Source organism: Chiroxiphia lanceolata, chromosome 2 (genome assembly GCF_009829145.1).
Source record: "Chiroxiphia lanceolata isolate bChiLan1 chromosome 2, bChiLan1.pri, whole genome shotgun sequence".
NCBI lineage: Eukaryota > Metazoa > Chordata > Aves > Passeriformes > Pipridae > Chiroxiphia > Chiroxiphia lanceolata.
In genome coordinates, this window is record NC_045638.1 from 5,271,576 (window position 1) to 5,297,944 (window position 26,369).

The following is a 26,369-nucleotide window of genomic DNA, read 5'->3' on the forward strand; positions in this document are numbered from 1 at the left end:
CACGCCCCTCTGTGCAGACTTCACCGGGGTTTCTGGAGTGTCAATGTCCCCCTGTACCTCACAGGCTGCTGGGGGTGTGGATGCCCATGCCCAGAGGGAAAACAAAATAGCTCCTTTAACCTGGAAAACCCTCTTCTCCTGGTAGATACATGGGATTCCCATGTCCCGCACTACTTGAGGGCACTGAGCTGTGCTGAGTTGGGCAGCTGCCTATCACTGAATACATAAAATGTTGACAGGGCCTTTGTGGGAAGGGAAGGAAAACAAAAGACCAGTTGTCTGGAAGGGGTCATCACTGTCAGAGGGCAGCCCTGGGGATGTGGGAAGGGGGATGGAGGGTGGCGGGTGAGACTCAGACTCACTGCTCCTGCCACCAGTGCTATATATGGGCACGTGTTTATTGGTTCTGCAGGGATTTCTGCAGACAAGTCAAATGAAACCTGCTTCCTGAGGCCTTTTCCACCCCAGAAACAGAGTGGTCAGGACAGTGCCAGCCAGTTCCTCTCACCACCCCATACCCCCAGCCCAGCAACTCTGGGGTGCTGGTGGGGCAGTGATCTGCCCTGGTGAATGCTGTGGGGCACGTTTGCATCCTCAGGGTCACAGTCTGTGTGCAAACTACAGGAGACTTGATGCCAACACCCCTGGTCAGGGCAATGCCACCGTGGGACGTGCCTGCTAAGGGCAGCCCCCGGGGACAGGAGAGGGGGGCCCTGGGAGTGCCTTGGCGAGCCTGGCTCCAGCCCAGGTGGAGCAATCCTGAAATATCTGGAGCTCACACCCAACTTTATCAGCTCCCACACTCATAGTTAACATACAGCAGCAGTTGTAAATATTCGTGGTCAATACTCAGCAGTTACTTCACTCCCACTGAAGTGCAGCTGCGTGTCCCATAGCCTGTTCCTGCTGCTGCTGGTGATGATGATGATGATGGTGATACTGCTGCTGCTGGGAGCACTGAGCATTAGGCTAATCCATAGCAGCCATGAGCATTGTGAAGGGCTACAGAGCAGCAGGACCCTGGACTGTCCTTATGTGCTGTCAACCCATCACCTGGGTTTTCAGCTGGGTAACTTTTCTGAAAGTTACCACTTTTTGCACTCCCAGGTGAGTGCCCAGGCACAGCCCCAAAGGCCACATGCTCAGCACCCTGGGCAGCAGCCAGCTCTGCAAGCAAACCTTCCGTTTAAGCACATCAAATATTGCATTTGTATCTGCTCAAACTCACGGTAAGGGAATAACTTTTGCATGAACACACACAGTTTCTGAGAGGGTAGCCTGTTAGAATGGTTTGTTCCACACAGGCAGGTCTGTTGCACAGAAGGACATGTTACAGTCAGAGTCACCAGGAAGGGTCTGGCATGTCCCAGGCTGGTCCAGATTCAGACTCAGTTCTGGATTTCATGAAGTTATGGAGCACTTCAAAACTTATTCATTTGAGTTGAGAATGCATTCATGGACTAATAACCTTCACTTTGCAACAGAATTGCTAAAATAAGTGCAATATGATGAGGTAAAGATAATGAATTTTTATTTTTCTGGACAAATACAGTTATTGCTCCAGTAAAAACTTGCAGAAGATCTGATAAGGGCTTGTGTCACACAGGAAACAATAGACAGCAGAGACATTTTCCTAAATATAAATACTTCAGCATTCTATAAGTTAATAAGAGCCTCTTACAAAGTAGATTAGTTTGAGAATATGGACTAGCCACTTAGCAGCAAGCCAAAATTAAAATTAGTTGTTGCTACCTTGGAGCAGCTCTTGAGACTCATAGAAAGATTGCGAAAAGGTCTTTGGGTCTTTTGAGAGCAACTCCCCCAAACCAGGTTTCAATGGCACTTCAGTTTGGTCCCACAGCTTTCTTTTCACATTTGTTCTCATTTATGTTTTTGGCAGCCATGGCAAATGGCTCTTCTGGCCTTTATTATCAGTTACCAGGACACAATAAGCCTGACAGCAAAATTAAGATCAAACTTGCCTTCCCCAGGACAATCAGCAGCAGCTGCAAACATTGGCAGTGCACAGGTACCTACAGCTGGCAAACACACCAAACCCCCATCTGCTAAAATCTGGGCAGTAACAAACTTCCCCTGTCCATCCCCACCCCACCACGTTACCCATTCAGCCCCGCTCTGTGTAACCACACAGGGCTATTAAATGCAATTTCTTTAGTTATCTTCACTTTAGTGCCACTCCAGGTGGCGTTTGGCAGACAAATATTGATACATTACGATTTTCACCTGAGTAATTTTGAGAAACTGTCACTGGATTAGAGCAGAAGGTGCCCTCGGCTGGGCATTTTGGGCTTGGGGGGCACACCTGGCCCTGCTGGAGGACGTGGGGGCAGCCAAGCTGCTCTGCTACTTCTTGTCGTTTCTGCTGACGAAGGTGAGGAGGTCCATTGCTGTGACCACACCAAACACCATCTGCTTCATGAAGGAGCTGCCATTTCCATCGACTGTAAGCGTAGAAAATGCCAGTTTAGTGGGAAAACTCCCCAAAAAACATAACCCCTCACTCCTCCACTCTCTACCCCCACCCCCTGTCAGTTGTGCAGAGGCTGTTGTTCATTTATTGAAAGAAAACCTTAACGTGTACAGCATCTGTCTCTGCTCTACCCCCACAGAAATGACTGATGCAGCCTCAGTCAGGTTACTAAGGTTGCACCAATAAGGTTTTAGCTACAAATTACGCACCCTTTCCCAGAGAGGAAACTTAATTTCCCAGTTGTTTTACCCAACCTCTGTTCCAGTCCTGCTTCTATCACCACAAAACTTTTCAGACCGAACTAATGAGACTCTCCATGAGTACAAGTGAGGCCCTTTCCTACTCTGTTCTCATAACGTCCTACACCACCATTAATAAAACAACACTTCCACAATTGCTGTAACTGTCTGATAAATGTTTTCTTAAATAAAAATAAAACTAGCCACCAGAGTCCAAACACGAGACAAAATGCAAGCTCCGAAGGTGTGGGAAGAAAGTAATAAATAAGGGGGTAACTGTGACGGTGTTAAAACAGCAGCTCTGGAAAAGAAAGGGGGTGTTGTCTGAAAACCAGAGCAAGAGGCACTGCATACAGCTGGCTGATATTTCTTGGTGGGTGCCATTTAATTTGCTGATACCATTTAATTTATATCAAAATGTGATGCGAAATTGTTTTATGACAACGTAGCTGAGAAAGGAAATTCTGCCTAGCATTATTTTTTCGTGACAGAATTGGAAACATGCATCAAAGGCAGTTTAGAATGACAGACTTTTGTTTGTAACCTTTTGATGGCTGGACTTGCATGCTTTAGAGCTGGTTTTGGGTCAGCAGGTCCTGGAGATACAAGCAGAGGGGTTGGGATGTTTGGGCTTGGTGGATTCCAGAGGCCTCGAGTTCAGCAGGCAACCCCTTGTTGGCAGTACTGGACACTGCTCACAGTAGGGATGCTTTGCATGCTCAGTGTGCAATCCCATCAAATCAACATAATTACACCCTTCAGCTCTAAATTACCAGACCTAAACATGGGGCTTCTGACTGCTTTTTCATGTTGCTCACTCTTTTCAACAAAGCAACTCCCTCCAGATAAGGTCAAATTTGTACTTGTAGAAGTTTTATGGCACTGGAAAGGTGTGTTAGGTCAGCTTTGCAGAACAGCACCTTTTTTGGTCAGAGGAGGAATAAGGTGTGATCCCTGCTGTCATCAGTGTGTCAGCAGCCCTCATGCTGCTGTGGTCCTGCTGCAGGTGACTCATACTGAGTTGGTTTGCTGCACCAAGGAGGGGGGGGATGTACAGTGGATTAAAAATAAACCAAACCTGCTGGTATGGCTGCTTTGTTGGACTGAACTGCTCCTGAATTGGCAGAGCATTCCTATGCCCAGCCATGGTCCAGGTAAGTCTCATACACAGGTGCCCCAGGCTACAAACATCAATGCCCACGACTCACCAGCCTGTGCCACAGGGCTTGCTCCTGGTCTGACCCATTTGTTCTCAGCTTTCTCAACTTACATGCCTGAATTCCACCTAAGCTTCACCTAGTGTGGTCAAACGCTCCTTTTGGCCTTGCCCTTGGGTTATGGAAGTCTATGGAGATCTCTAAATCCCCCTTTGCTTCCTGTGCTGCCCACAACCAGCAAGGCAGTGATTTGAATTCAATATGAAGAGACAGGCACTGCACCCCTGCAGTCATCTACAGTCCACCTTGGTTGTCAGAGGGGACCTAATGAAACCCCATAATGAATACCTTGGGAACACCTTTTCCATGGGAAATCATGGGATAGGGTGAAGGGATGGAGTTGATGGGTGCTTCAGTGTTACCCCTGCATAGGGACACAACACAGCTCCCATGGCCAGGATCTGGGAAGTGTTCCTGCAGGACACACATCCAGTAGTGTGCTTGTCCTGTGGTTAAGGCTTCCCCCCTCTCCCCTCATCCCTGTGGTGTCAGGAAAAGACATGGGTGAATAGCTGGCAATTCCAGGGATTTGCAGAGCCTTGAGGCAGAAATCCTTCCTGCAAAGGCTCAGGGGCTGCACAGCTGGAGCAGCTGCAGTGATACTTTCCACTCTCAGTTTGAGAATTTCCATGCCCCTCTCAGACATTTGCACAAAGCCCACAGAGTTCCTCTGCAGATACCTACACTGCATTTGCTCGTGTACAACGATAGCAAAATGGTCATTCTCCAGTATGCAGGAAAGCTTCCCAAGGCTGTCCTCCAGGCCAATCTAAGCAGGACAAAAGGAAACATTTAACATTTCACTTCACATTTAAAGGACAGTGGTGCAGAGCCTGGCTCCTGTCTCTGGTGATAGCTGTGAGTGGGCAGGGTGGTATCCAGCTGGGCCAGGATCCAACGTCCCTCACCCACCCGCACTGTTTTGGGGAGACCTCTCTGTCTTTTCATTGACCTCCCAGCTCCTCTCAGATCCCAGGGTGATGGTATTGCCCCTCTCCCCTTCTCCCCATCCCTGGACAGAGGTTGACACCAGTCTTAGAGGTACCTTTGAGAACTGGTCGTAGATGACCTTCGTAACAGGGTCTGAGAACTCCGCGTTTCCAGCCAGCACTGAGGTGAGGGTTTTGCTGGGGGTCACCATTCCCAAAATAAGTCTGTAAGGGAAGAGGGAGGTTTCCAAAAGGTCAGACCTGAGGCAGGACACACTTTTTACGAAGGGGTTGAACTGCTTCACTTGAAGTCAGTGACCAAATTGCTGCTGCCATCAGCAGGAGGCACCAGGTTCCTCCTCATCTGAACAGGACAAGAAGTTCCTTGTCCTCACCAAGCTGATGGTTTAACAGCAGTTAAAGTCTGCTGTTGAAGTCCAGGACTCAGCAGCTGGGAGAGGAAAAATTCATGGGCTCTCCAATTGCTTATTTGTGTGGGTTTCCCATCCAACCCTCACCACTCCTCTGGCCTCCCCTTGTCCACGCACTGATCCAGCCTCTGCTGAGTCTGGTGGGCTCTAGATTTGGCTTTGGCTTTAACTGGCTCATTTACAGGAGCTTTCTTGATAAATCTTCACAATGAGGCAGACGATATTTTAAAAGTGTTCCTCACAGAGTCCAACACAAGAGCCCCAACTCTGAATCAGTAAATAGGACTTTCTGTTTACCTTCATCATGACTGATTCTCCTGTGTGAGTGGCTGTCCCTGTAGCAAGTAAAAAATAGTTACCCTGACTCAGCAACAACAGGAGCTTGGTCATATCCCTTCTCCTGGAGGATCTCAATTGCCTTTTGACAGCTGACTTCTGGGAGGAGAATGAGAGGGGCCGAGAGATTCAGTTTCTGCACCTTGATGTTCCACCACCTGTTGAAAGACAAATGGCAGCACTGAGCTATTGCTCTCTGATGCACAGCTGTGGCCTTGAACAGTGAGGCAAGGCTACTAGAAATGAGCCCAGCCACGCAAGGGTATTGTGCCTGCCTGCAAAGCCAGGCCCACTCCAGTACCCAAAGCAGTAATGCTACAAGTCCCTCATGGCCAGGTCTTGCTGAAGCCAAGCTTTCCCTATGCCTGGTGTTCAAACAACTCCAGAGGCAGGGCTGAGGCCAGCAGCAGGCACGGTGCTGAGCTGTCCTGAATCCAAGGAAGCTACTGAGGGCTTCACTACAAGGCCATAAATAGGTGATCTACCAGTTTTACCCCGTTGGTCTGTATGCCTGGTCCTCAAAATGCAGCATTTGCAGCTCCTCCAGGAGAGGGCCTGGCAGAGATGCTCGTGTGATTTATGAAGAACAAGCTACACTTGTTTGTGGGGGACCACAGGCACCTCCCAGCTCAGTCCTCTGTCCATGTAGAAAAGGCAGGGCAATACTAGAGGCTGGAAAGGCCAAGAGCAATTCTAACCAGACACCAGAGTCCCTAGAAATGTATTAAGTTTTTGGGAAATATTTTGCAATAACCTTTGGTTACAGTAACCCCAAGGGAGCAGGTGACATCAATGGTACCTGCTGTCTTTGAGCTGAATTCTAAACAGCTGGCATTTGCCCAGCCACACATCCACGGGCATCAGCAGTTTGTCTGTGACTCCCTGTTTCGAGGGGATTCTTTACCTGTGGTGCCTAAGAGACAGACGAATTGGTCATGTTTTCTGGCCAGCAGTTCTGGGGAGTTAAAATTTACTGACCCCTGCCTGAGGAGACTTTCAGAGCTGTCTGAAAGGGGGCTTGCTACAACAGGGACCCATCTCCCTGCCAGCCCAACAGTCCTTTGAACATCAGCTGTGGAGTAGAGGGAGATTTTGTGTGGAGCTAAACATCTGCCTTGGCCATTCTGCTTGGCAGGGTTTAGGTGGCCTGGGCAACGGTTGCCAGGTGGAAGTGGATCAGCTAGTCTGGGACAGAAAGGGCTCCTTTATAGACTTTGACTGGAAAACTGGGATATCTAACCACTCCAAAGAGAGGAGCTGACATTACGGCCTCCCCAGAGGGATCTGGACTGTACTGGTTTTTTTTGCAAATACTAAAAGAGAACACTTTCCTTTGAAGATAATAATTTCCAGACTCGGAAAGCTGATTCCCTTAGCACAGTTTATCCCGGCGGAAGTTGTCTTACCAAGGCTTGTGCTCCTGGATGTCATTTAGGAAGCCGTGTTTTATCATCCACTTATCATTCACGAATTTGGACCTAGAAGTCACCAACAAAGAGAGGGTCTGTGAGCCTCCCAGAAGAAGTCGTGCTTTGTTTCATGCACTAGACCACAGCACTGCCCCCGGGGCTCCCATGATTTTTGCAGCTGGCTGCTCTCAGCCCCTTTTAAGGTCAACGGGAGCTGCGGGTGCTCAGTGACTCCTCGAAGCATGCCAGCTATTTGCCTTCCTAACTTTAGGCATGCAAGTTCAAAAACTGCAGCTTGGCTGACTCCTGCTCCGTGCAATGAGTCAGTGACAAGAGGAAATACATCCCAAGTATCCCAACACCCGGATCCTGGTGCTTGCCATGGTGGTGTGCAGTTTATTCCTGTTGTTTATTTAGTTTTTTTCCCTGTGATCTGCCCGAGGGAGACTCCCAGCTCTGGGCTCACTCTGTGTGCCATGATATCAGATTTATTGGGGTGGTTCCCCAGCAACCCCCAGCACCTGGGCTCATCTTATTCCACCGAGGGTCCCCGTGGGGCAGAAGGCTGTGGGATCTCCCACCCTGATGGTGGAAAGCAGGTGAGGAAGCAGGAAACTCACATGTAGTTCCTGACAGAGTCGGGCAGGATAACAACGCAGCGCTGACCTTCCTTCAAATCCTTGGCAACCCTCACGGCGGCGGACATGGCACTGCCCGAGCTGCCTCCTGGGTGGGTACCAAGGAGAGGGAGACAACTGTCAGGGCTGCACAGGGTGTAGGGCCACAGTCCCAGTGTGGGGGGCACAAGCTGCCCCAGAGAGAGGTGCAGGGGCACCCAGGCAAAGGTGGCACTTTGTGGGATAGTGGCTCGGGACACTGGGATGGGAGGAATAGATCCCAAAGCCCTGTAGGCTTTAGGGTAATGTTAGGGACCTGAGTTAGGGATGGAGGATTGTGTTCATATGGTGGCTCTTGGCAATGGGCTTTTAAGGCAGCATAAGAGTCACCTTGTGAACCTCATGAGCCACTTCTTGTGGTGGCTCAGTGGGCAGACCAAGGTCTGAAATGTTGAATACAGGGACATTCATAACACTCTGCCCATGCCACACCCTTCTTTTGGGTGAGGAGGAGATCATGCCAATTCTGGAGCTTCTGGCTGACATACTTGGAAACCAAAGACTGTCTTTAAATGCATTGTAAAGACTGAAAAAACCATAAACATTACATTCATGCTTGGAATACCAGGCCAACGTGATGGGAAGACTTAAACACTCCTTGTGTCTGTGTGCACACATGTGGTTTGCTGCACGTAGGGAGAGCAGGTCCCTGCTTTACAGAGGCAATTCTTTCACCAGCAGTTTGAGTACTGGAAGTCAAACACATTCCACTATCTGAGTGCCAATTACACACTGCACTCAAGGCAGCACGTATTTTACAGCAGGTTAATTATCACCGGGTCACATTTTTCAAACAAATGAGGAACGGCCCTGAAAAATGCAGTTCAGGGAACATGAAGCTGTTCACGAATTATAGTTGAGTCCAGCAAGTGGTTTCTGTTGAAACACGGTGACTCTGTGCCTGCTAGGTTAAATCAACATTAAAGTGTTTCATTACATGTGGCCTGATCTTTTCCAAAACTCCCTGGATATGAGTGCTCATGGCTTTTATCAGCTGTAACTACAAGCCTATGTAGTGTCTGGTCCTGGATGCAAACCTACAGCTACCTGCTCAGTGGTAGGGAAGGGTGAAAACATGCTGATGGCGTGTAGTGGCTCTGAGGGCACAGGCAGGGTTTGTCTGAGGGCACCTGTTCGTTTTGGAAGGCCAGTGGGATCACTTACAGCTCATTGGCACGGGGAGAAATACTCAGTAAGAACATCTCACACCTTCTTTACTTTCAAGCTTTCCTGGTCCAAACCTGGCACCTCTGGTGTGGCAATGACACAGAGAACAGCCTCGCAGAATTGTTAGCGGAGAGACAGTTTTACCCCACCTGTCCTGCCCCAAGCCCCATTAATCCTCTCTTCAGCCTGTGTAACTCTACTCTGCACAGAGTTAGGCCTGAAGATCCAGTTACACTGCAAAAGTGCTCCAGCAAGAGGAGAGTTATTGCTTCTATAATTATTGTGGCCGATGACTCAGATCCCAGACCACGGACTCAGAGGACACACCTCTGAGATCTGCAGTGACCTACACACCGGCTCGGGATTCAGCCATCCAGCCCTGCTAACCCAGCAGACACAAAAGGCAGGGAGCACCCACCCTGAAGCGTTTTGGTCCCAAAAGGAAGAGGTTCAGAAGGTTTGTCAGGAGAAGCAGCTGTTGCCACTGGTGCTTACCACACAGTAATCCCTCCTCTCTGATCAGCCTGCGAGACATGAGGAACGACTCTCTGTCATTGCTTTTGTACCACTGATCAACCACCTGAAAGGAAAGCAAGAAGGCTGAGTCTTGGCAGTGCTACTTAAGGCTGTCCCAACCCTCTGAGACATGCTGATGCCTACAACATCTGGCAGCTTTGAGCCGCCCTCCACACTTGTGGGGAGCAATGCATTTGTCAGGGCATTCTTGGTCCAGAGGCATGTCCTTGCTTGCAGGTACCCACTCTGACCTTTTCAGCCAGCACCCTTTCTTTGAAGAGTTAGGGATGTCTGACAGGTCCAGAGTCAGAATGTGGAAGAGGAAATGGTGTTATGATGTCCCAGGCCAGACTACACTAACGGCTGAGATTTTGCCAGGCAGAATCAGACGCAGCTACAAGAAGAGGTTTGGGTTGTTACATGTGTCAGCTCTACGTCCATGTGCCAACAGCAGAGACATCGTTAACACACACCTGAAAGCAGAAAGAATCTGAGGGACTTTTCTAAGAATGAGGCCAGGGGGAACACAGGTAGCCTGAATTAGGGGTTTAAAACTCTGTGGTTGGTGGCAGGTGATACGCTGAGAGTAAACTTGACAGGAAGAGGTACGAGGTTCATGATCTGCTGTCTTACAGAGCTTGGATCTTGTCTTCCAGCCCATACATGGTGCAGGATTTCTTTTGTGTGTTAAATTCAGTTAGAATCAGACTTAGAGAGATGCTTCAATGTTGGGGTCCCAATCCCTCCACAACAGCCTGTTCTGCACTGGGAAGGTGTGCAAGAGCCTTAGGGTTGGGTCATGGCCAGATACCAGAGCTGGCTACCTCTGAACTTGGGAGTAGGCTGGATGTAAAACCAAAAGTCAGGCAAAGGCCTCTCATCACACAGCTACTTACTGATCTGTCAAGGACAGTAGGGATGAAGTCGTGCCCAATGCCCTCCACTTCAATGGTTGTGGTGTTTGTCTTATTCATCTCACTGGGCAGAGCAACGATGGAGCCTTCGGGATCTACACCGACGATCTTTGAGGGAAGGAAGTTTTGTTAAACCACAAAGGGAGCTCAGAAACAGTCAAACATAAAGTCAAAGGAAAAATCACCTGTGCTCTTGTCAGCAATGTTTTCCTTCCCATAATATTCATTAATATCCCTAACCACTGGCAGCGTGGAGAGCTTCCAGGATAAAACGGTGCTGTTTCCCACTGGCTTTTTAAATAGATTCTAGGTAGTCTTCAGCTGTTGCAAAAGTGACTGGTGGCTTACAATGTTATCACTCTCAAGGTGTTTGTCATCACCGCTTTGGCAGAGCCTCCCACTTCCAAAGCTCAACCCTTAGGACAGTGCAAGTGCTCCTTAATCTGCTCCAGGGTAAAGCCAGCCAGAGAGCTCAAACGTGCTGAAACCCATGGCTACAGCCATCCTTTCTGGATCTAGTTGTGCTGGCTGATGGTGACACCTCTCTGGTTGCTTACAGCTTTATGTCTGGGCTGAGGTTGCCTCCCCCAGCTCAGAGCTGAAGGAGGGGTGGTGACACTGCTCCACACACAGTTGCAATCAGTCAGGGAGGTAACCTGGTCCTCCAACAATGAGCCCACAACTCTGGTGCATCAGGGATTGCTCATATACTGACTACACCAGACAGGCAGCATCTGTCAAGCCCCTCATCTACCTTGAAGCACAAGCTCTTCAGGATAAGCATCATTACTGATGTCGACCATAAACATGAAGGGGTTTGCAATGGCAGAGGAGAAGCCCTTGCACAGTCTGTGCCCCTCACAGAGTTGCCAGAACAGAAACTTCCATCAGGCAGGTTAACCAGGAGCAGCGATGCTGTCAGCTGGGCCTGCAGTGGGCATCCAACACCGTCCTGCACAGGGCAGGGCACCAGGCAGGCAGAGATTTTAGTGGGGCTGTGTAAAGTTTGGTTTCTAAGGCACTTGGATGGGTCTAGGCCAACCTAAGCATCACCAAATTGCTTCTAACAAAAGCCAAGATTGTTGTGAAAAAGCAAACAGGTGGAGACATCAACTGCTGGCTCAGGTGAGCTGCGGGGTTAGTTGTGATCAGAAGCGCAGACAGGAAATGGCATGCAGCAACAGGGCACTGGAGAATGGCTTTGAGCTGAAAGAGAGTAGGTTTAGATTGGATATTAGGAAGAAATTCTTCACTGGGAGGGTGGTGAGGCACTGGCACGGGTTGCCCAGAGAAGCTTTGGCTACCCCATCCCTGGAAGTGTCCAATGCCAGGTTGGATGGGGCTTGGAGCAACCTGGTCTAGAAGAAGGTGTCCCTGCCCATGGCAGGGGAGTGGAATGGGATGATCTTTAAGGTCTCTTCCCACCCAAACCATTCTCTGATCCCATGAAAACCATGGCAGCCCTGCCTCCTGGCTTACCTTGCACTCCGGGCACTTCTCCTTCAGCTTCCTGGCGACGCCAGTGATGGTGCCTCCTGTGCCAGACCCAATCACCACCATGTGGACCTTTCCTGCAGGTCAGGGAAGAGAGAGGCTTGCAGGGACTCAGTACGGCCTGCAGCATGACCTTCCCTTTATTCAGGGCCCTGTGCAGAAGCAGAGCCTGTGTCCCTGGGCCACTAGAACCCACGTGAGGACAGGCCAGGCAGAGGCCATGCTGGTGCACAAAGCCTGGTCCTGTGGAGAAGCTCAGATGAGCTTACAGGATCAGCTGATCCTACTTCAGCACAGGGGGCTGAAGGTGACCTCCAGATTTCCCACTCCAGCTCTCCATAATTGCTGCATCTTCGGCATCTACTGACCCAAGGGAACAACATGAAGTTGTGTCAGGGGAGGTTTAGGCTGGATATCAGGAAAGGGTTCTTCACCCAGAGGGTGGTTGGGCACTGGAACAGGCTCCTCAGAGCAGCGTTCACAGCACCAAGCCTGACAGAGCTCAGGAGGTGTTTAGACAACGCTCTCAGGCACATGGTGTGACTCTTGGAGTGTTCTCTGTAGGGCCAGGAGTTGGACTTCGACGATCCTTGTGGGTCCCGTCCAACTCAGGATATTTTGTGATTCTGTGCCTTAAGGGGGAGGGAATATCACAGCACCTCCATCCCTTTCAAACTCCACCATGTGGCAGCAAAGCACACACGTGAGCAGCAGCACGTATCACTGACAGGCACAACTTTTCAACCTGTGTTGGCATCCACAGTGGAGAGATGGCTGAGCTCTGCCCTGGCACACGTCTGGGTCAGATGTAGCCCCCCTGGCATTGGTGAGATTATACAGATTTAGGACTGGTAGGAGCAGAATCGGAGCCAGGCCTTCAAAACCTGATGCTGCAACTGCATAGGGAAAAGGGAACCTATAAACCACGGCTGGCAGCCACAGGAGCAAATCCTTATGCTGCAGTACAGGGAAGACTGGGACTCTCTTGTTCCTGTTGCTGCCCGACTGCTTTACAGCTGTGATAACTGCTCTCCGGTTTAAACCCTCGAGTCCTGTTTACATTTTACAGTGTTCCCAGAACTTGCAATAAATGTCACCTCTATCTGCACAGACGTGGGCTGGGATAGTTCTTTATCCTCCCCCACTGCCACTTCAAATGCCATTAGTTTGTGACGTTTTGGTCTATTTTGGCTTGCAAATGAGTGTGCTGGATCAGATGCAGCCTGACATGCCCTGATGGATTTATGTTCCCCACTAAGGCCTCTTGGGACATCTTGTGTTCCCAGACGACAGGTCGCAGAGGTGTTGTGGCCACCAAGAGATGTGCTCTTTCTCATTTAGGTGCAGCTGGATTTTCTTAAGCCTCTGGTCTCTTCCCTCAGGCTTTTACAGTAGGAGGCCATAGCTGGGAAGCCCTGCAGGCTGAGGTGTATCTGGAGTGGATTAGGAGCAGTTGCTACACCCTGAGTGTCAGTATTATTGAGATAACACTGCCTTCACCTACAGAGGCCCTTTTGGCTGTTTCTGGACATTCAGGTCAATAAATGATGTAAAATAAGCCTCTCAGTGAGGGCTACAGCCTTCTGCACACCCTCAGCACGTAGAAACAACAGCCCAGACTGTACCTTCACACTGCTCCAGGATCTCCTCGGCCGTGGTGTCATAATGAGCCAGGGGGTTGCTTGGATTTCTGTACTGTTTGTTTCAACAGAGAAGAGCAGGAGTTACCGTGTGAAGAGCAGGTCAAATACCAAACTAGCAATAGCTCCTGATGAGCTGTACCCAGAGCAGGAAACTGCCCCCTCATCTCCCCAGAGAGGGGTGGACTGGGATCCAGCCAGACCAGATACAGGTATTCCTTCTGGTTGTCAATTTGGGACAAGATTCCCAAGGGCACTCGGGATTTTTCCACACTGGAAGATTAAATGTGCCTATGAACACTCATTCTCTGGCTGTTGGTGCCCATTAGGTGTGGGGTTGGTCAGGGGGCTGGGAACTGTGGGCCAGAAGACTTCTCCAGCCTGTACAGGGGGATTTGCCACAAGTGATACCATAGACCATGCTTCTTCTAAAAAGCATATTCAGCCTTTCAGCTCCTTTTTATTTAAAAAGAAGGAGCTTCCCTGACTTTCCTGCACCCCAGGAGCTCCCTGCTCTCTATAGGGATGCCTTCCCTCAGCGGGGTCAGACCAAAGGGAGAAATGCCCTCCTGTTCAAGACAGAAAACACTGGTGTGAGTCATTGGGGTTTGCCCTTTACAGCATGAGGGTTATTTTTGAGGTAGAACAGAGTTTGCTAGCCCGGCACAAAAAGTGATATTTTTTTTTTTCAGGTCAAAGTTAAATCTGAAGCAATTTGAGGAGTCTCTGAATTGTGCAAGAAAACCCAGCCTCGCCCACATCCAGGCTTTGGCAGAGGTGTTACAGGTTTGGAAGTGTCTCTAATTTTGTTTCTGTCACCCTGTGCTTTGCAGAGGGGAGATTACGCTTCAGACGCTATAAAACACTGATGAAATCTGCCTCCAGTGCCACTTTTGAACGAAGCTCCCAAGCACAGGCACACCTGGAGCATACCCTATAAGCTGTGTTTGGAAGGAGACTCAGTGGAGGGACGGCCTTTACCTGGTCCAGGATGTGAGAGTTTGGGATTTCACTTTTCAGCTTCCAGGCAACGCGAATGTTCGACTCCGGGGCATCAAAGCGGGTGCACGGGGTCCTCACAATTTCGACACCCAGGGCCTTCAGAATACTGACCTTTGGGAGGGAGAAGAGTAGATGTAATGCAACTGATCCTGTGTAGGGATGGTAATCCAAACCTGGGGGCTCATGGTGGTGTCAGATGCCAGAGGAGCTTTGCATGGGGGGGAACATTTATCATTTGGAGATACAATGTCCAATTCTGGAATATACTATCTCTGACATGCTCCTGGCACCCCAGGGCCTCCTGCCCGAAGCTGGCACATGGATTCCAGCCTGGCCTTGTGCCCTGTCCTACTTGGAGGGCAGTCTGGGGACAGGGTAGAGGGAGGTAACACTGTGCTGCTCCTTGCTGCCTGAGGAAAAGGGCAGGGGGAACCAGGTAGGAAACAGTGTCCTCCTGTGTGCTGAGGTCTGAGCCCCTGCATGCAAAGGGGAGTTCTTAAAGCTGTCTTTGCCCCAAGTCCCTTCTCTTCTCTTACCAAGTACAGGGAAGGAGCAAATACAAATCAGACCAAGGGTATAATCCCCTGGGAGATGTGACTGTCAGGGGCAGAAAGGGTCAAAAAAGAAGGGTGAGAGAGTGTTGGGGGCACCTGGAGATAAAGCCCACGGCAGCTGGAGGTGGCATCTGCTCCAGACTGAGTTTAAGTAAGATTTAGGTTGCAATGAGGGCAGCACTTTGGAGAAGGGCTAATTTTTGAGCCAGGTAAGGAGCCAGGTCTGGATTCGCTGGCACGAGTTCAGCTGAATAGTTTGTGAGGCTTCTGGCTCACCAAGGCAGGATTCCTGTCATCTCCAGCATGGCAATTTTACCTGATCATCAGCTCTCGGACAAGTGACATGACTTGCACCACCTCAAGAAAGCAGCTCAGGCAACCGTGAGTGTCTCCAGGTTAAAGAAAACCACAAATACACAGAGAGACCAAGTGACCTTTCAGAAGCATGAGGGGAAGTGAGCAGGACTGCCAGGTGAGCCCTGGCATCTGCCTGCCTCTCCTCCACTCCAATCAGGCCTTGCCCTCCCACACCTCCCACACACCAGATATTGCTCCATTTCTCTGCAGCCACACAATGTGTTTGGCCAACATGTCACCCCAGCTGCACTGCTGACACCAGACAGTCAGCCAGGCCATCACAGGGTGCTTTTTTCCATCAAGAGTTGACCCTCTGAGGAGCTACAAAGCTCTGGCAGTGTGTGCATGAGGCTCATTATCCCTTAAAAGAGAGGGCACTGTGGCTTAGAAAGGGAAAGGCAGAGAGGGACAGGGAAGGAGATGTTCCCTGGCTGGGGGTAGCACCGTAGAGAGCTCTGACCTTCTCCATGCTCATATTCTCTGGCAAGACGATGATGCAGCGGTAACCTTTCACTGCAGCCACCAGTGCCAGCCCGATTCCTGGGTGGTGGGGAGGAAAGGGAATTGGTTAACAAGAGCACTTGGAAAAGCCAACAGGCCAACATGCATTGCTTCCTCTTCCCTTCAGCGAATAGAACCTAGAAATGTTCACCAATGAACTGCAGGTGAGAGCATCCTCCACGAGCCTCTTGGGATGTGCTGGGAACACCAGAGAGTGTAGGAGTCATCTGCTGACAGATGACATGGAGGACATGCTGACAGATGAGCCAAGCTGCAGTGTCCCTCTTGCTCTCAGGAGTCTATTAGTGTGGCACAGAGCGAATGGCAAAGTTGGGGAGCACTTTCCTCCCCTCGCTGAGGCTCAGGCCTCTCCCTTTCTTTTTGGAAAAACAGGAGAGAGGTGATTTTGCTTCAGGAGTGCCTTCCCCTTCCCCCTCAAACACTCTCAGTTGTGTTGGGGGGGGTGTCAGACACACACATTAAGCAGCACATGTCACCCCGCGGCGAGCAGGCGAAGGGCAGCTCTGCTCCGATTTCACCAGGGCTGACAGATGGAGCCAGCTGCTTCCCAGACAGAGGAGGAAGGTGAGGCTGGAGCAGTGTGTCCCTGTGAGGGGCTGTAGGGAGCCTGCTGCAGCTCCAGCTGCCCCAGGGACCCAGCACGATCCACCCGTGGAACAGCTTTGGGGAAACACAGGTTTCCTCACCCCATCTCTGGGGAGTGGCTGGGGCAAGGTGGGGGTCTGGTTCTGGGGCTGCCTGTGGCAACAAGCCAGTAAGGAGCAAAATTCCTAGAGATGAGACCCATTCTGCATGGCTGGAGAGGAGGAGGCGGGGAGTGCAGCGAGGGACGTGGCCTCAACTACATCTAGAGCACCTCGATAGCCTCTGCTGTGCCTTTTTGTATGAAAGCACGTTGTGCACACACATGTGGCCTTGTCATGGGGCAGGGAGCAGCAAAGGAACATTAAAACTTGCACCAGTGGCCCTGTGGAGGCTGCAAAATAGCAGGGTAGTCTCCTATGTTGTGCCCCCTTATCTTGCAACGCCCCCAATGTGATGGGATGACGGGTGACAGGGACGAGGAAAAAAATCAGATGATTTCTCTTCCAGCCCATCAGGGAAACCCTCTCTGGGAAATTCTGAGTCCTCAAAAGCTTCCCAGCCTGAAAACTCCTGGGGTTGCCCCTGGTCCTGAGGGTGTTTGCCTTGCCACAAGGTAACCTTCTGAGCACACCCTTGCAGGCGTGGGACCCTTGCAGGCCCTTGGGAATTTCAGCAGAGGCACCTTGACACCCCAGGATGCTCAAAAACAACCTCTTGCCCAGCACCCAGGCAGAGGGAGCATCCCTGCCCTTCCCACCTGTGTTTCCTGAAGTGGGCTCAATCAGCGTGTCTCCTGGTTTTATAATCCCAGCTCTCTCTGCGTCTTCCACCATCCTGAGGCCGATGCGATCCTTCACGCTGCCCCCCGCGTTGAAGTACTCGCACTTTGCCACTGGAAGCGAAAGGGAAGGCTCCATCAGTTTTTTAACAGGTGCCTAAAAATGTCCCTTCTGCAGGGATGATCTGTAGTCCTGAATGAGGTGCCGTAAAGAAAAGCGAGCAACAGAAAGACAGAAAGAACGCTTCCAAATGTCAGCCAAAATTATAATTCCCTCACTGAGCTACTGAAAAATCAAGTAACTTGCCAAGGCACTTTCAAACTGCAAGTCCTATTTGGGCCTTCCACACTGTTAATACTCGGGGTAGGAGTTTTCTTACCAAGGCTCTGACGAGCACCTACATCTGAACTGGGGGTACTGGGATCTGTTTTATGGACAACAGGGAGAAATGGGTACTTCCAGGGTGTCATTCCCTCCATCCTGGCAGAGACCCAGCTACTTCTGGCTGAGAAATCAACTCGATACCTGAGCAACCCATTTGGGAAAATAAATCTTATGCTCATCATTACATTTTATAAAGCAAAGTGCCACAACTTCAGCTGCACAGAGATCCCTGGAGGCACAGGAAATACAAGGTAATCCCATCCACCTGTAACTGCCTCTTGAGACAGCTGTGCTGCAAGAATTCCTATATTTTCCTGGGAACAGGGCCTGTGCTGACATGTTGCTCGGAGAGGACCACGTAGCTGCTCTGCCTGTCCTGCTCTCCTTCCTCTCCTGTGCCAGGGGAGGGAGACAACATCCCAGAAAACAGATTCTGCCCAGCTTATCCCACACCAAATCCTCCCATGCCCCTAAGGCTCCTGCCCTAGCAAGACATGCTCCAAGGGACAGGCTGCTCCAGAGGTGGACCAGACACTGCACAGCTGCCCTCCCACCTCCACCACCTCTCTTCCACAATCTCCCACCATCCCCCCAGGTGTCATTCTGGGAAGTGAGAGGCAGTGCAACGTAGAGGTTGCAGGGTTACTGGCCCAAAGATCCCAAATCCTGAGAAGGGATCTGATGGAAAAGCACAGCACACTCCATGTGTCTGTGTGCCTGGTGGAGGGTTGGTTGCCCTGAGGATTCCCAGCTGCCAAACAGGACCACAAGGCCCCACTCTGCCATTTCATTAAGGATGAGCACTCATCAAGTCCCTCCTCCTTACCCAGCCATGTGACACTCATGAAACTTTCTGCCTCTGAGAATCTGTCTTTCTACCCAGTTTGGATGAAATTAGTTATCAGGGTTAGAAGTTACAGGAAAGGCACTGAAAAGTCCATATGGACAGATCTGATCTTATCAGCCTTGTACCTGTAAGGCATCAGGCTAAAACTGACCCTTTCATGAGACAGCACTAGTGCTGCACTAACATCTCCTAGGGTGGAGGACTTGGATCTTGCTGGAAAACCTGGCCCTGCAGCCAGCACCTTGGCCTGACTATTAACACCAGGGACTGGCACCCATGTTGCTGATAACCCCATCTGCCTGCAGACCCCTCTGCTCTGCCTGGGGCTGCATTTTGGGAAGATCCCTAAGGGAAGCAGCTGCCCCCAGGAGCAGACAGCAGTGCCTGGCCTGGCTCCAGCTGACCTGGTAGAGGATTCCCCTGTGGGTGGGAGCTCTGCCTGGCAGCCAGGGGTGACACTGATGTGTGTCCCCCACAGCCTGAGCTGCTCCCTGTTCCTGGACAGGCTGCAGGAAGGGTTCTGCCGTGCCCTGTGCCCAATTCTGTCCACCATAATTTGGGAAGGCTCAGCCAGTCTCCTCTGTGCACTCCACGTGCTACCCTGGGTGCTGCAGCATCCCTGCCTGATGCCATGTTGCCATCCACTCATCCCTAAATTTAGCCCAGAAATACTCTGATCTTATGTTGCTGTTATTTGGGAGGAGAGATGCCTCACTACCATCAGCCCCCTTCTCATTGCTGCTTGAAACCATCCTGTTTGGTTCAAAAAATGACTGCAGCATAACCTAACAAGCAGGAGCACCCGACACGTGCCACAACTGTCCCTCCCCACCTGTGCTTGCTCTCACAGAGCCTCTCCTGAAGCCCCCCTCCAACACCGCCCCTCACCCTCACCTCATGGCACGGAAAAACCTGGTGGAAAGGAGACACTCACAGAGCTCACACTTGAGCCCATAGGACTTCCCAATCTTGTTGATTCGGACCATCGGGGTGCAGCCAACTTTCTTGAGGATGTTGGGCAAGATCTTTTTTTCTTCTGTCCTGAAATAATACGGGGGGGGAGGGGGAAAGTCATATCAAAGCTATTTTTAATGCAACATGAACCAAGATAAAATCTAAGTGAGGTTTCAACAACTCTATCAAGGCCACAGAGAGACACCCCAACTCCAAGAGAAGAAGTCCCCATCAACGATCAATGGCCCCAGGGGTTAGTTATAGTTTTCCATCATGAGTTAATAGTTCTTTTGCATAAAAAATGAGGTAATTAATTTTCAGGGCTGTTCTGCAAGGCCCTTGGCCTCTATAACAAGTGAGAAGAGGCTGACAAGCCTCAGGATTTTATGCTGCGAGTGAGAAAGGCAGGAGGCCGTGCACAACACAAGGCTCCTCCTCTTTCCTCTGTCCTACCCAGCACCATGTCTGCTTTTTTGTATTTCCAGCTGTGTCTAGGCCAACTCTTTCTTGCCTGGCCAGGACTCCTAGACTTGCCAGGATGGCTCCAAGCCATCAGAAAAGCCCAAGTCACAGAGTACTCTGGAGGCTTTTTTGCAAATGATTAAACTGAGCTCTGTGATCAGTGAAATCCAGCTGCCTGGTTTTGTTAGTCACTGTCAGACTCTGGCAGAAGCCAAGAACCACATCACAGCAATTGCAACCAGGATGAAAAAGACCTGTTTGCCCAACACACGACAGAACACATCTTCCCAGGCAGCCATGGAACTCACATCCTTGAGCTTGTTCGGAGTTGGAGGGAGAGGATTGATGAGGGCTGTGTTTGTTTGGGCCACAAGCACATTGCCCCTGGCTGCAAACCAGCATGTCTCTCTCCTTTTGTGATGACAAAATCCCCCTCCCTCACTGCTCAGCTCTGCTTTGCGCAGCTCTCACCCACTATCATCCTCTGAACCTTGACCTGGAGTTATCCCTGGCTGCTATCACGGCCAGGCAGATGCCTGGCTGCTGACAGAGAGTCCATATGGTGCAGGGTGACATGCTGGGTTACTTAAAGACACACACACCTCCCTCCAGGTTTTGCAAGCGTGATACAAACACTTCTTGCCTCGCAGGAGTGCAGGGGTAGTGGTTTAGTGAAGGTCTTTACTACCAAAAGGAGCCAGTCTCCTTGCATCTCAAGCCCAGAAATGATGGAGTATTACAGTGTGCTGTTACCCTCCCTCTGGGTAAAGAGTTTGCAGAGGCATCACGGCCTCTACAGAGTGTTGGTAAATGTGAGGCAATAACAATAAATGAGCTTCCCCCAAAGCTGCAACCATTGCACATCTTCTCTAAAAGCCAACAAAATGCTCAGGGATTTCAGTGGGGCTGAACCATGGCGTGAGGAGACTCCAGTTCCTTCAGATGACAATTAACTAGAGCCTGGCTTTCTTGAGAGTGACCTGCATTGTTATGTTACACATCTAGATTGCAGGAGGTCAGCCTGAGAGAAGAAAGCAAGGCCATTTATTTACCTTCAGCTATGAATTGCTGTAAATGGGATGCTACCATGCACTCTGAACCCCAAAAAGGTATGATCATAGAATCACAGAATCATAAAATGGCCTGGGTTGGAAGGGACCTTAAAGATCAACAAGTTCCAACCCCCTTCCATGGTCAGGGACACCTTCCACTACCTCAGGTTGCTCAGAGCCCCATCCTTGAACACTTCTAGGGATGGGACATCCACAACTTCTCTGGGCAACCTGTTCCAGTACCTCACCACCTTCACAGCAAAGAATTTTTTCCTAATATCTAGTCTAAATGTTATCTCTTTCAGTTTGAAGCCATTTCTCCTTGTCCTGTCACTCCAGGCCCTTGAAAATAGTTTCTCTCCACCTCTCTTGTTGGCTACTTCAGGTACTGGAAGGCTGCAAGTAGGTGACCCCACAGGCTTCTCTTTCCCAGGCTGAACAATCCCAATTCTCCCAACCTTTCCTCACAGCAGAGCTGCTCCATCCCTCTGGTCACCCCAGTGCCTCCTCTGTGACTCACTCCAACAGGTCCACACCCCACCTGTGGTGAGGACCCCAGAGGTGCTGAGCAGCTCCAGGCTCTGCAGTGGTGGAGCGTGGTGAGGGAATGGGGAAGGGAAAGGAAACCTGTGCTGCCCTGCATGCCAGGGTGAGCCCTGCCAGGGCAGTGAGGGTGGGAGCCAGGAACTGGGCTGCTCTTCTGCTCTGCCACTCGTTACCATCCCCTAAACAGAGCAGCCTCTCTCTCACTCTCAGGCAAGTTTTCTGCAGTTCCTATCTAACTCTTTTCCTAATCACTACCATATTTTACTACAAAAATAGCAGTTGATGGTCTGCTTCCTTGTGAGAGCTCAGTGTGTGTAGCCTAAAGGCAGAAAGTCTAGGGGGACACAAAGATCTGTGACAAACGCCTTTGGATGTGGTTGGCACAGTCTAGTCCTGCAGATGCTGCTATCAGTTCAGGATTGCAGTGGACAAGGATGGTTTTTATCCAAGATTCCTGCTTTTACTCATGGCTTGTTATTCCATAAGGCATCCAGGGGAAAAGCAGTCCTAGCAAAGCAAAGGATTCTCGATGAGGTCAGAGTTAGCTCAAGGGATAGCAGAGCTAATTCTGTATCATTGAAAAAAAATTAATTATTCATATTCTGAATTAAAATAACATCTTGTCTCCTCTCTCTGCTTCTACACCCAAAACTCAATCAGATTTCACAATGGACTCTCAGGAAGCCCAGAGGTTTTTGCTACACTGGCTGCCATCTGTGAGCAGGGAAACCAAACCACCCCCTCCACATAGTGCTGTAAAAGAAAATGTGTAACCTGTGTCAGTGTATTTTCTTCACTGCTGTACAGTGGGCTGTGTTTCAGTTCCTGCCTCACTGATGCTGTGTGGGCCCCCTCAGCCAGACCCCATCCCCAGAGAGGTGTCTGGTGCTCGGGGCTGGAGCTGTCCCGATGCCTCTCTGGCTGCCCACCTCCTGGGGGTGGGGTGGGCCCTGGCACTGCGACACCTTGTTGCCCCATGGCACCCTGATGCTAAATAGCTAAAATCCAAGAATGTTTTCCTACTCTGCATGATAACTCAGGGGGGAAAAAAAATCAGTTTGACTGAAAAGAGCTGATTCTATCCTCGGGCACCACCTTCAGGGGTTGCACTGAGTGAGTGCCTGGATGCAGTTTGCTGGATCAGCTTGGAGGCTTTGGAGTCCATTCATCCCTCCTTCATGGGCCAGCCCAGAGGCTGTTCTGGACTTCACACATGCTGATGGCTGTGCTTTGGCCTTGTCCTGCCAGGCATGTGGTCAGGCATGACCATGCAGAGCAGTGCTGCACCTCTCATGGGCTCCAGTCCCTCACTCGCTGGAGCTGAATTCCTGGTTTACATCCTTGCACTGCAGGGACGTGTTTGCAGTTCTCCTGACATTTATGGGACAGCCTTATCTTTAACTGCTTGTCTGTGTCTCGTTTGCCAGGTCATTAAAGCACCTCTTGTCAAGTCTAGTCGGGGCCCTTTGACAGCCTCACCTCACCCCGGGAGGGAACCCGCTGCTCTGAGGGCAAGAACAGCTCAGAGCAAGCACTTTGCTTTGCACTGAGCCCTTGGGTTGCTTACACAGAGCGAGCAACCTCTGCGTGCCCATTTTATACTTATTTAAACTCCCAGACCCTGGTAATCCATTTTTGTGAGGTCTCTCAGCCACCAGTAAAGATATCAGTGTTACTCTGAAACCTTTTCACGCACAGCTTTGGTTTGTTTGAATGGACAAGGGCAGCAAAACTGCAGCCTTTGGGCTGATGGCTGCAGGGCTGTTACTGACAGGGCTGGATACCACAGTTTTGGGGTATATACTACAGCTAGAAGAGTCATTCCTACATCTCCTCGAGTGCCTAGCAGCTGGGAGTGCCTGTACTTCTGCTGTGTGACACCAAACCTCACTGAGTCCTCTTTGCAGAAGTGTGCAAGTCCCTGGTTGAAGTCTGTCTATGAAATATGTTTCTCTTAGTTCCTCTACAATAAGGCGCCCCAAACAAGCAGATGCTTTCAGAAGTGTGCTGCAAAACACAGAGCTGACACTTGAGCCATATCTTTCTGCAAAATTGAAGAGAGTAAGAAAGAGCTTCTTGAAGGGGAGATACTGAGTCAGTTTTGCCTGCTGGAAAATAAACCATCATTAGTGTAACAGCCCACTTCTGGTTGTGACCGTCCTGGCGCAACAGTAGTACTTCAACCTCAGAAAAAGCCAGTGAGCTGCGCTCTGAAATAACCAGCGTGAAAGAATTACTTACAGGCGCACACAGGAGTGTGGAGACTTGCTGGCAGGCGTCGTGGGTGTCCACGTGCACTTACTGGGCAAGTTGGGAAGGACCCACGCGCCGTCGGCCTTGCTTTCCTGACCTCCCGTGCAGTCGCCGTTCACGAACGGGCACGACTTGGCCAGGTCCTGAGCGGTGGGAATAGAGGTCACCTGGGAGGGAAGTAACTGTTGAAGGCAAAAAAATGTCATTTGGGTGTGAAGGCAGGGTGCCATCCTGCTGGCGTTTCAAAACCATGGTTGTACCGGTGAAAGGAGGTCGAAAGGGGGGGAAACAGAGGAAAGGGGGTTGTAGTGAGGTGGGTGTCAGCCTCTTCTCCCAGGTAAGAAGTGACACGACCAGAGGAAATAGCCTCACATTGTGCCAGGGGAGGTTTAGATTATATATTAGGGGGGAAAAAAAAAAATCACGGGAAAGGTTGTAAAGCGTTTGAACAAACTGTGCAGGGGAGTGGTGGAATCAAAAAACTCGTGAATATGGCACTTGATGACATGGTCTAATGGTTAACACGGTGGTGCTGGGTTGATGGTTGGATCTGGTGACCTTAAAGGTCTTTCCAACCTTAGCAATTCTATGATTCCAAGATAAAATTGCTATTTCAGTGGTATACTAGGCCATGTACATCGTAAACCATCATCTGTGCACCCCCTCCAGCGAATCTTCCCCTGCTCAAAATCATCCCCTCCACTAGAAAATTTGGTGCTCTCTACTTAATTATTTGGCCAAGAGCAGTATTTTTCGGTGAAGAAACTTCAAGTAAGTCTACCCAGCAATAATTTGAGAATATTTCTATTATGGTAATGGACCTCAGAAGGCCAGGGGACACCCCTACTATGGCATCAAGTGTATAAAAGTGAAAAAAGAGAATCTATAGAAGTAAAACATCAGGGAAGGGCAGCAAAGGTGCTCGGGGGGTACAGAGCAAGTTCCAGAGTAAAACAGCCTCAAGAGAGGGGGATTCATCAGCCTGGAAATGGTGGTGGTGAGAGTGGGCTGTAAATCCTGGGGGAGCTGGAGAAGGTGCATCAAATAACGGCAAATAAAGGTAAAATGGAATTATCAGGAACAACTACAGGGGCAAAGGAGGTAAAAATGGAAGAGAAAAGAGTTAAACAATTTTGAAAAGGTTGAGTTCATTAGTGGCTTTTAAACTCACAAACCCTAATGGCACCTGTGCTCTGCAAGAAGGAAATTTTTGTGCTGTTTTCTCTGTATTGCTGGTGCATATGTAGAGAAAAGGAGAAGTCTGGGTTTATAGTTTATTCTCAGTATCTGCTACTGACCAACAACAGAAACAAGGGTCACATGTTTGGGTGTGATCCTGTCTGCAATTCATCCACCACTCTTCTGGGCTAAGGAAACAAGCCATATGGAGAAAAGGCACATGATTTTTGGTACGGTGGAAGTTTCTTTTCTGGCTTGTTGACAAAATAAATTTGCCTTGATTCAGCCTTTGTTGATTAAAGGAACTTTGCAGGGTCATTGATGGACGCTCGTGTCTTACTTAGACTGACAATGAAAGCTGGTGTTAACCTGCTTGTTGCAGCAGAGTCTGCCCTGTCTTCCTACACCTCTGTGGTGATGCATTTTGCAATTAGAGCAAGCATAATGCTTTCATTAACTTTGCTGTCGTAGAAATGGTCAAAGGCGTGATGCTGGACCTTCCTTCTACGTTTAACTTGAGACTGAGAGCAAAGACTTCATTTTGAAATCTGATAGCATCCAACCAGTGACTCAAAGAAGAAATAATCTCGTTTCTAATACACAGAGGACTGCCTGCAGTGGGGCCAGACCTGTGGCCATGTGGAAGGAAGTGGGAAATCCCCAGGCAGGGAACTCAAGCTGGTGACAGGAGGATGCTGAAGACAAAGTGCACAGCACACAGAGCAGAGGCCAACAGGTTTGTGGAGCCTCATCTTCATCCCAGGCCATAAAGCCACTGCCCTGCCCATCCTGGACACATGGGCTGCCTGACTGACTCACTGCAGCCAGGCAAGCAGCCAGCAGGGTGTTGTGGCTGGGTCCTGATTATCTAATTAATTTGTGGCTTGACACATGAGCCCAAGGGCAGCCTTAATTACCATGTCTGCCATCCTCCTCCTGCTCACTCGCTCTTTCCACCCTCTTGCTCAGAGTTCCTTTGAAGTGCCGTGGCAGGACTCCTTGAGGTCTGTGCTGTGCTCTCCTGGTGGTTTCCACACCAGGACAGGAGGATGGTGCTGTGATTTGCTCCCTGAATGCTGGGATGGCCCTGGAACACAGAAACACAGCACACACTTATTCCAGCAACACCAGAGGGATGAAACAGCCCCCGGTGTGCAGACCAACCTTCTTATCCAGAGGCCCCTGGGGCATCTCCAAAGATGGAAGTCAACAACCTTGTGTTGCCATCTGGTCCCACAACCAAAGCAAACAAAGGACTCCAGTCCATCCCCCCCATGTCAGGCCCTGAGCCACATTTCCTCCCCCAGAGACACCAACCCCAGTCTCAGAAAGCAGCGGGAAGCCGTGAGAGTGCAGGGCAGTCACACCACGATGGCTTGGATCTTGCAGCTGACAAAAGCTTTCCCAGCAAACTTTGCTTCCCAGTGCTCTTC

General features: G+C 50.2%; 1 protein-coding gene across 1 annotated transcript; it reads right to left on the reverse strand.

The window, feature by feature from the left end:
* Positions 1–1,556: 1,556 nt before the first annotated feature.
* On the reverse strand, positions 1,557–25,865 carry LOC116782465 (cystathionine beta-synthase-like). Its single transcript, XM_032679203.1, has 16 exons — positions 25,854–25,865; positions 23,746–23,900; positions 19,425–19,531; positions 17,238–17,372; positions 15,834–15,913; positions 14,442–14,573; positions 13,446–13,515; positions 11,806–11,897; positions 10,309–10,434; positions 9,392–9,476; positions 7,673–7,778; positions 7,050–7,121; positions 5,667–5,801; positions 4,993–5,101; positions 4,632–4,716; positions 1,557–2,462 (listed from the first exon to the last, which is right to left on the reverse strand). The coding sequence occupies exons 1-16, from the start codon at positions 25,863–25,865 to the stop codon at positions 2,365–2,367; spliced, it is 1,599 nt and encodes a 532-aa protein (XP_032535094.1). The 3' UTR covers positions 1,557–2,364.
* Between the last annotated feature and the right edge of the window lie 504 nt (positions 25,866–26,369).